Source organism: Microtus ochrogaster, chromosome 10 (genome assembly GCF_000317375.1).
Source record: "Microtus ochrogaster isolate Prairie Vole_2 chromosome 10, MicOch1.0, whole genome shotgun sequence".
Taxonomy (NCBI): domain Eukaryota; kingdom Metazoa; phylum Chordata; class Mammalia; order Rodentia; family Cricetidae; genus Microtus; species Microtus ochrogaster.
The window spans coordinates 83,604,260-83,617,039 of NC_022016.1; the positions used below are offsets into that span (position 1 = coordinate 83,604,260).

General features: G+C 46.4%; 1 protein-coding gene across 2 annotated transcripts in view; it reads left to right on the top strand.

The window, feature by feature from the left end:
• Positions 1-12,780, top strand: part of Ube4b (ubiquitination factor E4B) — a 103,299-nt gene that overhangs the window by 82,504 nt on the left and 8,015 nt on the right. For both annotated transcript variants that reach the window (XM_026782239.1, XM_005353692.2), the window contains 3 exons: positions 3,341-3,467; positions 4,141-4,285; positions 11,037-11,171. In XM_026782239.1, coding sequence (XP_026638040.1) covers positions 3,341-3,467; positions 4,141-4,285; positions 11,037-11,171 — 407 coding nt within the window. The remainder of the gene's footprint in view (positions 1-3,340; positions 3,468-4,140; positions 4,286-11,036; positions 11,172-12,780) is intronic.

Here is a 12,780-nt window from a genome sequence, read left to right on the forward strand (position 1 = left end):
CATCAGTAGATCTCAGCTGCAGAGTGTTACAGTCGTGAGCATCAGTAGATCTCAGCCGCAGAGTGTTACAGATGTGAGCATCAGTAGATCTCAGCCACAGAGTGTTACAGATGTGAACATCAGTAGATCTCAGCTTCAGAGTGTTACAGACGTGAGCATCAGTAGATCTCAGCCGCAGAGTGGCAGAAAGAGAAAGCAGTAAAATGAATCTGGAAAGAAGGTAGCAGGAAGCCTTGTACAAGCTGGGCATGGTGACGCATGCTTTTAATCCCAGAAGACAGAGGCAGATGGGTCTCTGTGTGAGTTCAAGGCCATCCTGATCTATAGAGAGTTCCAGGACAGGCAGGGCTACATAGTGAGACTCTGTCTTAAAGAAAAAAGAAGCCTTGCTGAGAGAGGACATGGCTTATGAGTTTAGCAAAGGTCAAGTCTAGAGCTAAAACTTGGAAACCTAGGTGGGGGTGATTTTGAGGAAACTTTAGGAGCAAATAAAAAAAAAAACAGAAATACTGGGAGAGGTGGTGCTGGTAGGCAGTGAGCTAATACTAGTGACTTAGCTTGGTGTGTCTGGGATGCAGCCCAGAATGGGCGGCTCTAAGTGATAATGGAGGTGTGTGGGCCACTGGTTTTCTGTCCCTTGCAAGCTTTGCTTGAGTCACTGCTGACACCTTCATTCACACGTTTGCATAATAAAATGGCACTTGGTTCTTCCAGAGAAGAGCCAGCTTAGTGAGTGTACATAAATACTTTCAGATCTTAGCATGGGAGGAATGTCTTAGTCTTTTTCCCTTATTATTAAATAACTGGTCTCACCCCCCAAAATGTAGACTTTGGAAAATACAGAAAATAGGAAGAAAGGCGGGGGTTAGTGTTTAAAATGATAGTGTGATATGTACCAGGCCCTGGGTTCAACCCACAGCGCTACAGAAGACTGTACCAAGCAGAATTTAGAAGTCCCACATCATCTTTGTGCTCAGTCTGTGTAATATTTTACTACAAATCTGTTACATTTTTTATTTTTGATATGTGTGTGTAACATGAATAGAGGTCAGAGAACAAACTGCAGGTTCATTTCTGTTCCTCCAGCATGTGGATCTCAAGGATTGAGCTCAGTCTTGAGGCCTGGTGGCAAGCATTTCTTACTGAACCATCTTGCTGTCTCTTGGTCACTTTAAAAAGCTGTCATTCTTCCTAAACTGTGTAATCTCTGGCTTTCAGCCAGTGTGTGTAATGTTGTCTCTTAAACATTTGGATTATTCTTTTTTTTTTCCCCCTAGCCCAAAACACTATTTCTGTCCAGTGGTAGAGCAGTTGCCTAGCATCTCAAGGCCCTGGGTTCAATCCCCAGTATTGTAAAAATAAAAACAAGGCTGGGCAGTGGTGGCTAACGCCTTTAATCCCAGCACTTGGGAGGCAGAGGCAGGTGTATCTCTGTGAGTTCAAGGCCAGCCTGCTCTACAAGAGCTAGTTAGTTCCGTGACAGGTTCCAAAGCAACACAGAAAAACCCTGTCTCGAAAAAAACAAAAATAAAATAAAAACAGATGCAGTATTTTGATGGCCATGCTTGGAAATTGGTCTCTGTACAAACCTGTGAGCGTTTTCTGAAGTAGAGTCAGTAGGCCAGTGGAAAGCATGCTGATTGTTAGGCTACAGTTTGTGCAATTGTTGAGGTTGGGGGTTGCTACATTTGAGACAGTCCTGCGTACCCAGACTGACGCCCAAGAGCTCCTGACTTCCTGCCTCTCAGTGCAGAGATTACAGGTATGTGCCACCACGCCTGCTACCAGATTGTCTTAAGAGAGATTACGTCACTGTTTGTCATCTCCCCTCCTCCCAGCCCCCATGTACAGTGTGCCTGTTTTCTCAAATCCTCACCTCTTTTCAGTCTTAATATTACTTTTTGTTTTTTGAGACAGTGTTTCTCTGTGTAACAATCCTGGCTGTCCTAGAACTCACTCTATAGACCAGGTTGGTCTCAAACTCATACAGCTTTGTTGTTTTTTTGTTTTGTTGTTGTTGTTTGTTGTTGTTTTGGTTTTCAGAGATGGGGTCTCTCAGTAACTTTGGAACCTGTCCTAGAACTAGCTCTTGTAGACCAGGCTGGCCTTGGGGCTAGGATTAAAGGCCTGCGCCACCATCACTTGGTTTGTAATACTTCTTTAAGTTGTTCTGTTACCAATAAAGACTCAGGAATCAAGTGCCAGCTGTGAACCTGAGAGGTCAGAGAATCTAAAGGTGGAGGAGCAACCAGCTGACCTCTCCCCACTTTCCCGATAGCAGAGCCACGAAATCTAAGTCCCTCTGTATTCCTTCCTGTGCATCTTCTCTATTTATATTCCTTACTTTCTAAGGCTTATTCCAGTTAGCTAGTTGTTGACTTTGTCCCCAATTCAAGGTTAATATTAACACAGTCTCAGGGTGTCACAGTGTGATCAAAATCCTGCAACAGAGATCCGCCTGCCTCTGCCTCCCGAGTGCTGGGATTAAAGGCGTGCGCCACCACTGCCGGCCCATAACTGTCTTTACCTGACAGTTTTTCTCCTTTTTGAAATTCACAATGAATTTGGAACTTCATGTGTATGCTATTAGGCATTTGCATATCCGGGTTTGGTTCTCACCTGGCTTACATCACAGGGGTGCAGATGGCACGAGCCATGAGCGTGGGGGCAGTCACCGTGCATTTCTCTACTTGGGGATGTGCTTGGAAAATGTGTCTGATACAGAAGTGTTTAAAATAGTAGATATGTAATAGGTACATAGGAAATTTAGCCTATTTTTTCTCCTCAGAGATACATGTATGAACTGCTCTGGAATTTCCTTAATTTAAACTAGCAGCATAAAATAGGATGGAGATGTGATAAATGAGTTTTTATTGTCGTCGAGCTTGATGCTGTCTTTCTCACATTTGTGTAGCTGTTGCATCCGTTGCAGACTGATGTCATGAAACCTTGATCTTTAAAGTCAGGTTATGGGGGAGAGGTACACCTTAATCCCAACAGAGGCAGAGGGAAGTGACTCTTTGGCTTCCAGGATGTCCAGGGCTATATAGTGGCACCCAGCCTTTTAAAAGAAAGAAGCCAAGTGGTGTCAGTACATGCCTTTGATCCCAGAACTCAGGAGGCAGAGACAGGAGGATCGCTTGAGTTCAAGGCCTGCCTGGTCTACAGAGCGAGTTCCAGGATAGCAGGGGCTGCACAGATTAATCCTTTCTTGAAAAGCCAAAATTAATTAATTAATTAATTGAAAGAAGAGTTGGGGGAGTGGAGTCATGGTTTCTCCTATGCCGCTGTGGTAACTGCATCTGGAAGGTCATAAAAGATAAATGTCTTTCCTCCGTAGATGTCGAGCATACCGGAGCCACCAGCGAGTTCTATGACAAGTTCACCATTCGCTATCACATTAGCACTATTTTTAAGAGCCTTTGGCAAAACATAGCTCACCATGGCACCTTCATGGAGGAGTTCAAGTGAGTATTGGGCCCTGATGGCGTGCGCAGCTTGCTCGCTGGTGGGAGAGCTCAGGTGGGAGCCGCTGAAAGCTTTTGCAGCAGGTTCTGTGACTGCCTGGCTTCAGCCTCCTGCAAGGAGCCATGGGAACCGCTCAATGTGGGAGAGTGTGGCCTCTACTTACAAACACTGAGCAGTGAGCTGGCGCTATGCTGTGAGCAGGAGGAATTCCAGCATTTGCTGCTTCTCTGTGGTATAACTGTATACATTGTTGCCAGATATAAACTGCCAAGGAAATCAGCAGAAAACATTCTGGAATATTTAGCAGTTGGTTCATACCAGCCATACAGGGCTGGTCCAGCATGCTGCTCGAAAGAACTTATCACAGTGAATTAGGAAGAATAGTAGGGCTGGAGTTTGGTGGCTCACGACTGTTGTCCTACCTCTGTCATGCTGAGGCAGGAAAGTTGTTTGAGATCAGCCTGAGGCTGTGTAGACCCTTAAAACAAAACAAAACAAAACAAAACAAAACAAAACAGCAACAAGAAAGACAATAGCAAAGTCTAAGGAGCGTTGATGTGTATGTATGTGCTGGGCCTGCAGTCTCCCAGGTGATCCAGTTGGTGCTTGGCAGAGGCTCGCATTCTCAGTGACCGGCCACATGTGTAACCCGCTGTCTCACTGCCTTTTCAGTTCTGGAAAGCAGTTCGTCCGCTACATCAATATGCTGATAAACGACACGACCTTTCTGCTGGACGAGAGTCTGGAGTCGCTGAAGCGGATCCATGAAGTGCAAGAGGAGATGAAGAACAAAGAGCAGTGGGACCAGTTGCCTCGGGTAGGGCGGCCTTGGTGCTTGCACAAAGCTGCAGAGTGTGCCTGGGGCTGGCTCCTGGGCTGCACCTGCAGGGCTGCCTGGAGACACCAGAGCTCAGTTGCTAGGACTTTCCTACCTGTAGGCTTCCACGAAGTACCATTTCAGGTTTGAGCTAGGAGACAGCTTCCTAAAGGTTTTCTCCAGAAGCTAAGACTGGGGTAGAGGGTGTGGCTCAGTGGTCACGGGCTTGCCTAACTTGCTTAAGTCCTGAATTTGATCCTTAGTTCTGCCCCTAACCCCTGGGGAGAAAAAGTTCATTCTGTGCTTGAGTTTCAGGAAAGAATGTTCTTTACTATCCTCAGACTGGCTGTCAGGCCTCCCCTCAAAGCCAGATTCTCTCTCTCTTTTTTTTTTTTTTTTTTTTTTTGGTTTTTTCAAGACAGGGTTTCTCTGTGGCTTTGGAGCCTGTCCTGGAACTAGCTCTGTAGACCAGGCTGCCAGATTCTCATTTTCAAAAACAGTCTTGTGTGGAGAACTAGAGAGGTGACTCATCAGTTAAGAGCACTTACTCCTGTGCCTGGACCCAAGTTCAGTTCCCAGCATCCTCATCTGGCAGTTCACCGTGCCTTTAAGTCATCTCTGACGGTTAACGCCTTCTGCACACATGTAATGCACATAAATTCAAGACACACACATATTTGTAGAAACAAAAATTTATGTATGCGTCAGTATATAATTTCAGAGGGTGAAGGTAAAGCTCAGAAGTAGGACACAGGCTTGTCCTGTGGGGATGTTCTGGATTCTAAAGCCTCCTGTTACAGGGAGAGCAGGTCCTCCCTTTGTTTGTCCCGCCTGCCTGGCTAGCTTACACCTGAAATAATCACACAGAAACGGGCTGGAGAGATGGCTCAGAGGTTAAGAGCACTGCCTACTTTACCAAAGGTCCTGAGTTCAATTCCCAACAACCACATGGTGGCTCACAACCATCTATAATGAGATTTGGTGCCCTCTTCTAAGCATGCAGGCCTACATGCAGGCAAACACTGTATACATAATAAATAAACATATATTTTAAAGAAAAAAAATCACACAGAAACTGTATTCATTTAAACACTGCCTAGCCCATTAGCTCTAGCCTTTTTTTGGCTAACTCTCACATCTTGATTTAACCCATTTCTAATAATCTGTGTATCACTATGAGGTCGTGGCTTACTGGGAAAGATTCAGCATGTCTGACCTGGTGGCTCCATGGCAGCTCTCTCACACTCTGCTTTTTTCCTCACAGAATTCAGTTCTGTCTTCTTCACCTACCGAAGTTCTGCCCTATCAAGCCAAGCAGTTTCTTTATTAATTAACCAATGAAAGCAACACACAAACAGAATGACCTCCTATACCAGCCACCAACATATTTTTTAATATAAAATCTTAAATCCAAAAAATGAGAAATGAGAAGCCTTTCCCAATGCATTGTGGACACTTCCCCTGCCTTTTAGTCAAAGGGCTGTTTAGAGGAATGTTTGTTTGTGTGTGTTTTGACTTGTGTGGTAGCCAGGAAATAAATCTCCAGGCTTCTCTGTGCTGGGTTTGTTCACATGGCCTTCTGTAGATGGCTGAGAATCTCCTAGGATTCTGTTGGAGCTTTTCCTTGGTTTTCCCATTCCGTTACTGTTAGAAAAAGGCCTAGTTGCCAGGTTCCATGATAAATTCATGCTGTGCCAGTAAACGTCCACTGCCCTCTTCTGATACCTAGCAGACCCTGACAGCTCCTAGGAATATCATAAAAGGGTTGGCTCAAGAGTCAGAGTCGCTTCCCCTAGGGTCGAGACCTGTGGCAGCCTGAGCTCACAGTGACAGTGCTGACATCCTGTCATAAGTGTCTTCACTGTAGGACACTGAAGGGCATTTGAGGGACCTCCCCCCCCTCTGATCCCAAGGTGGAGTATCATTGTGACCCCGGTTCCTGGTTGGCCTAGAGCTCACAGAAATCCCCTTGCCTCTGCCCTCTGATAGTTATGTACTACCATACCCCAGTTTAGGGAAGCTTTTCATTACAAGTATTCCTGCAGCTTTGATGAGAATTTCACATCTTGTTCTACCTGGGTATCCACGACTGCCTGGCTCCCTGCTTCCCTGTCCCCACAGCCCTTGCCTCTGACACTGTTGAGTTAGTGCAGCTTTTCCACTGGATCACGTTTGCCCCACTGCATGTCTTCTGCCTGTTGCTCCGGCTCATTTCTAGACACTCCTCATCTGTTTGCTCCCATCTCTCTTGGGGTAGAATCTACACGGCCCTGCTGCCCTGTACCTTCCCAGTGTGCCCGAACTTCTAATCAGGCTCCAGACTGTTGAAACCATGCTGAGAAACCAGATAAGGCAAATCAAAAGAACCTCAGCTCTTCCAGTCGAGGTGGGCTGGGTCTGTGACCTCCAAGGACATTGTAAGCAGTAGGCCAGGACAGACCTAGCCTTCAGTGTGCAGTGTTCTAGTGTTTCATTGGTCTTCCCAAGCATCAGATGTCCTGTCCTTAATGTGTGAGAATACTCCCCATTCTGTCCAAACGCAGCCGAATGGTTGGCTGGACGTAGTCAGTGTCCTGCGTGGCCCCACCTCACTTGACTTCCTCTTCAGTGCTGCCTAGTGGAGACCTCTTAGAGGTTGGTTTCTGGACCTGAAGCACACTCTCTTTATCCTAGTCAGTGCATTTATTTGAGACAACAAGTACTACTGATTCTTCTCTTAATGGGTTTTTAAAGGCACAAATGTCTCGAAGGTGCTTTTTTACAAACAACTTTTCCTTGAGCTTTGATCCAAGGTTGCTGCCCGCCTTCCACTTCCTCATCCCCAGCCTCTGAGCAATGGTAGATTTAGGGCTCAGTCCTCTGCTTCTTCTAAGTGTTTCCCACCCCTCCCCTGGGTAGCGTTTCTCAGTGGGGTGCCGGCAGGATGCTGAAGAATATTGAAGCTTTGATATCTGATGTCATAGCAAACTCTATAATAAGCAACTGTGCCTGACACTGTTCATTTCACAGCAGTGATGTGTCTGCCCGTGTTATCCTGCCTCTGTCATCATTATACCCCACCCCTCCCAACACACCAACCCCCCACTCCTCACACAGCCAAATACACCTGCACATTCTCTGATGACTCTGCTTGAAGTCCCTGCCAGGTGATCTCATCTTTTCCAGTGCTATTTTAAAGACTGCAAGTGCAGCTCCACTGCCGAGAGCACTTCTGCCCACAGACGTCTGACAGTGCTGGCTTGCTCTGCCGTTCAGCGATGCATGACTCTCTCAATCCTGGCTTGTCCATGTTGTCCTTTAAATCTCCTCTCTGAGTTCCAGTCAACAACCGTAACAAATGGCAGCTTCGTTCTACTGAATGCTGGGTCACCTTGTTTCTCCTCTGCTCCCTCCCCCCATCTGGAGGCTCTTTTATCTCTGTGAGCTAAAGCTCTCACTGGTAGAGCGCTTGCCCTACATGCATGGAGCTTTGGGTTAAACTGGATGTGGTTGTATACCTGCCGTTGGCAGTACTCCGGCTGCCGAGGCAGGAAGGTCAGTAAGGGTGTATGTGGCCTTTCTGCTGTCTTAGTCACTATTCTGTTTGGCCTTGGTACTTGCAGTACAGTCTTGGGCTCCCTCCACCCTTTCTGGTGCACATAGCATAGGGATACCCCCTCTGATCTCGCCCCACTCCTACACTGGCTTCTCTGCACTTGCTGTCCCCTCTTCCTGCAGTGCTGTGCATCCAGACTGTTGTGGCCCCAATACCATTCTTCTCTCCCCAAAGCCTCCCTAATCCTTCACCATCACTGTCAGCCTTTCTGGGTGTCTGGTTGAAGGGTGTGTTAGGAGTTTCTGTTTTTGTTTTTTTGTTTTGTTTTGAGGCTGGGTTTCTCTGTGTAGCTCTGGCTGTCCTGGGACTCACCGTGTATACCAGGCTACTCTTGAATTTAGAGATCCTGCCTCTGCCTCCTGAATGCTGGGATTGGGATTAAAGGTGTGCCCTACTGCCACCCAGCTCGGTTTTTTTGTTTGATTGATTGGTTGGTTGGTTTTTCAAGACAGGGTCTCTCTGTGTAGCCCTGGATATCCAGGAAGTCACTCTGTAGACCAGGCTGGCCTCAAACTCAGAGATCCGCCTGCCTCTGCCTCCTGCGTCCTGGGATTAAAGGCGTGCGCCGCCACCACCACCACCAGGCTCCAGCCAGCTTATTTTTATACTTTTGGTTGTGAGCCTAGCCTTTGACCTTAGATGTTTGTAAAATGGAGACTGTGTGTTTCTGTAGCACATGTTACAGTGCTGTAATTTGCAAAACACAAAGTTTATTTTTTAAATTTAAATAAAAACATATGAACCAAGAGCTGGAGAGTTGACTCAAGCTTGTCTCCCAGCATCCACATGCCACCTTACAACTGTCTGTAACTCCAGGTCCAGGGGATCCAGCACCCTCTTCTGACCTCCACGGGTACACAGTACACTGACATTCATCTAGGCATAATATGCTCACATTAAAAAAATCAGTAAAATGCGCATATATAGATGGGTGGGTGGATGACTGCTATTTCTCTCATCTTAGAAGAATTACCTTTTATTTTTTTTTATTTTTATTTTTTTTGGTTTTTCGAGACAGGGTTTCTCTGTGGTTTTGGAGCCTGTCCTCGAACTCACAGAGATCCGTCTGCCTCTGCCTCCCGAGTACTGGGATTAAAGGCATGCGCCACCACCGCCCGGCAAGAATTACCTTTTATAAATGTAACTATGAGGTGGTTTTGTGAGGTCTACTGCTTAAATTTAGGAATGAAAAAGAAGGGCTAACACAGTTATACTCAAGGCCACACACATTCTGGCCCTAAGCACAAAAGGTTTGGTGTTATATCGTCTTTGAGGTGTCTTTGTTACAGCACTTTTCTCCATAGATGATTTTGTGTGATCAGTTGTAGTAAAGTTGCAGGCTTCTAGCTGGTTGTAAATAAGTGTTCCCCTAATTTTCCTTGTCTGTCTTGCTCCAGCCTACATCAGAGCCCACAGGGTGTTTACAAATGGAGGAGCTGGCACTCAGACTGACACTGAGGACACTGAGGCCTTGCTCTCCCTGTGTCTTTCCTGATGCAGCCTTTTCTCAATAGGCTCATTCTAGACCATGGAGAGCTGGGCAGCTCCCCATTCTTACTGCAGAGTCTCTGCCAGGCACGGACTGTAGCACCAGGCCCAAGGGTGCTCACTGGCCTATATCAGTTATTCCAGATGTTTGCCCTGACCCTCCCCTGAAAAAAAAAAGGCCTGGAAGCTGTGTGGTAGCACACAATTGTAATTCTACTGCTTAGGAGGTGGATACAGCGAGGTCCTTGGGGCAAGTTAGCCTTGCCTACTTGGCAAGTTCCAAGCCAGTGAAAGAAACTGTTTTAAAAAAAAAAAAATGTGTTGGGAATAGACCAGGAGTAAGACATAAAGTTATTCTCTGGCCTTAACTTTGCATTACCTATACATGTGAACATGCACACACAGATCTGCTAAACTGAGTGTAGTGGTCTGCACATGTAATCTTGTAGGATGAGAACTTCCAGGTCTTCCTTAGCTGTGTAGCTTTTTGGTGGCCAGCCTGTGTTGCGTGGGACCCTGTCTCAAAAACTGACTAAGTCTTAGTTAATGAGATGGCTGCAAAGCTTTTATTGCTCTACCGATTTCCCCCATGAATCAAAGTCTATTTATTACCTCATTTCCTGGTCTGTGGCAGGATGGAGGCAAAGGATGGTGCTGTAGGTAAGCATGCTGGAGCTGTACAGAACGGCAGCCTGACGGTGCCGGGTCTCGCAGTTCACACAGTAGCCGTCTGCAAGCACTTAGGTGTATGTTTGCCTGCATGTGCAAGCTTACACCACATGCATACTTGGTACCTGTGGAGTCCAGGAGGCCTCAAATACCTTGGAACCAGAGTTACGGGTGGTTGTGAGCCACCATGTGAGTGCTGGCAATTAAACCAGGGTCCTCTGCAAGAGCAGCCAGTGTTCTTAGCCACTGAGCCACCTCTCCAACCCTAGTCTCAATATTTTTAATGTTGATGACTAAGTGAAAGTTGTTTGTAAGAGGAGTGAACCCTCTCTGTAGCTCCAGTGTGTGTGTGTATCAGGTACTCCGATAGTCTGAGTCATCCTTCCTGGAACTCAGTGTGGCCGTTCTCATGGGGTCAGTTATAGTAAGGAGGTCGCTTATATGTTTCCTGACTGCTTGGCCCTGAAATAATCACACAGAAACCATATTATTTGCAATACTCTTTGGCCAATAGCTTAAGTGTATTTCTGGCTACCTCATATCCTAAACTAGCCCATCTCTATTCTGTGCATCGCCACATGGCTGTGGCTTACTGGGTAAAGTTCTGCCTGGCATCTTTCTCTGGCAGGCCCATCTACCTAACTTCTGCCCTATCAACAGGCCAAGGCAGTTTCTTTATTCATCAGTGATATTCACAGCATACAGAGGGAAATCCCACAGTCAGTAACAGGCCAGGGCTGGGGGTGTAGGTCAGTGGTAGAGCCTGTGCTTAGCATGTGCCAGGTCCTGGGTTGTAATCCAATGCCACCCACCATACTACATGTCTAGAAGGCTGTCTGGACAGTGTGCTGGTGGTGTGGTCATTTCCTCCTTCCCAGAGTACTGTGGCTTTATTACAATCTAGATTGTAAGCCAGCCATGTTTTTCCTTTCCACTTACATTTTTATGAGCAGGTGGCTGGTACTGAAATTTCTTTGGCAACCATTTGGTGTTTCCTAGGATCAGCAGCAGGCCCGGCAATCTCAGCTTTCTCAGGATGAACGCGTTTCACGATCTTATCTCGCGCTGGCAACTGAAACCGTGGACATGTTCCATCTCCTTACTAAGCAAGTCCAGAAGCCGTTCCTCAGACCAGTGAGTAGAAATTGGGGTGCTTGTGTTATCTTTGGGGTGACACATGCAGCACTTAGAACTCAGCACAATTGTTAATTTTAACTACAGCAATCAGTGGTGAAATTCTTTCTAATTTTGTTCTATCAGTTGATGACACATTACGTGCTATTCTACCCGGCTAAAATGAAACCCCTTAACATGTACTCAAATGCTCGCTTCTAGGTGGCTTGCTTTTTTCTATTTACACAACACGTCTGGATTATGGGTTTGTAACACAATTTTATTGTTACTGATTTCTGGTTTTTTTGTATCATAAAAGTATAATGGAGGACATTAAGTAAAATGATTGATAGATATCTTGGATGCTTTTTAAGTAACTTTGTAACATCAAGGCCACTGAAGGCCAGTGGGAGCTGAGTAACTTTGTAACATCAAGGCCACTGAAGGCCAGTGGGAACTGAGTAACTTTGTAACATTGAGGCCAGCTGAAGGCCAGTGAGAACTGAGTAACTTTGTAACATTGAGGCCACTGAAAATTGATTGAGGCTTGTGGTTGGTTAAAGGCATCTCAGTATCCACCGGCTCCTATTTCTGAGATTGAATCTGAGCAGTATATTCTAAGAGACCTGCTTGTTTTGACCACCCCGGTAAGAAGCTGTGATGCTTTGTGGTGTGGCGGTCCAAGGAGAGGGGCCATCAAAGGGAGCCAAGGCCTGTCAACAGATACCTCTGTGTGTCCCCTCCAGTTGTCATGTGAGCTCTGCCATGTGTCCTCTAGCTCATGTGAGCTCTGCCGTGTGTCCTTCAGTTCTCATGTGTGCTCTGCCGTGTGTCCCTCCAGTTCTCATGTGAGCTCTGCCGTGTGTCCCTCCAGTTCTCATGTGAGCTCTGCCGTGTGTCCCTCCAGTTCTCCGTATTTCCTCCTTGCTCATCACATGATTCATGTTGCCTCCAGCAGAGGCCCTGTCACCCAGTGGCCTGTCTGCAGCCTGAGACTGGGTCCTTTCCTGTCTCTTGATAAGCAGATCTCACCTCAGCAGCGGGGAGAAAACAGCCCACCGTCCACTGCCTGCTTCCATCAAGGATGTGCAGGAGGGATTTACTAACATTCTCTACGGAGCCCTTTGAAGATGCATAGACTGCATGTCTTGGGCAACTTGTCAGCTGTGCTCATGCTAATAGCCTGGACATAAACAAGCAGGGCTGTTTTCTAATAAAGCTTTATTTACAAAATAATGGCCATATTCAAATAAAACTTTAACAAAAGAAGAATCTGACTGGAATTGGCCACAGGTAGACTAGTACTAGCTCTACTCTTTTTTTTTTTTTTTTTTAAGATTTATTGTATTTACAAGTGGGTGCTGGGGTCAATGTTGTTGCCACATGTTTGCCAGTGCCTCTGGAGTCAGAAGACGGTGTCAGAGCCCCTGGAGCTGGAGTTACCTAGCAGTCATGGGCTCCCTGTTGTGAGCGCTGGGAACTGAACTTGTGTCCTTTGGTAGAGAAGCCAGTGTGCTTAACAGCTGAGCCATCTCTTCAGCCTTCATTTCTACCTTCTTTACTGGCTGACTTAAGCACTTCTTATAGCCAAGAAACCCAGCAGCTCTACCCGCTTCCCTGTTCTCGGCTG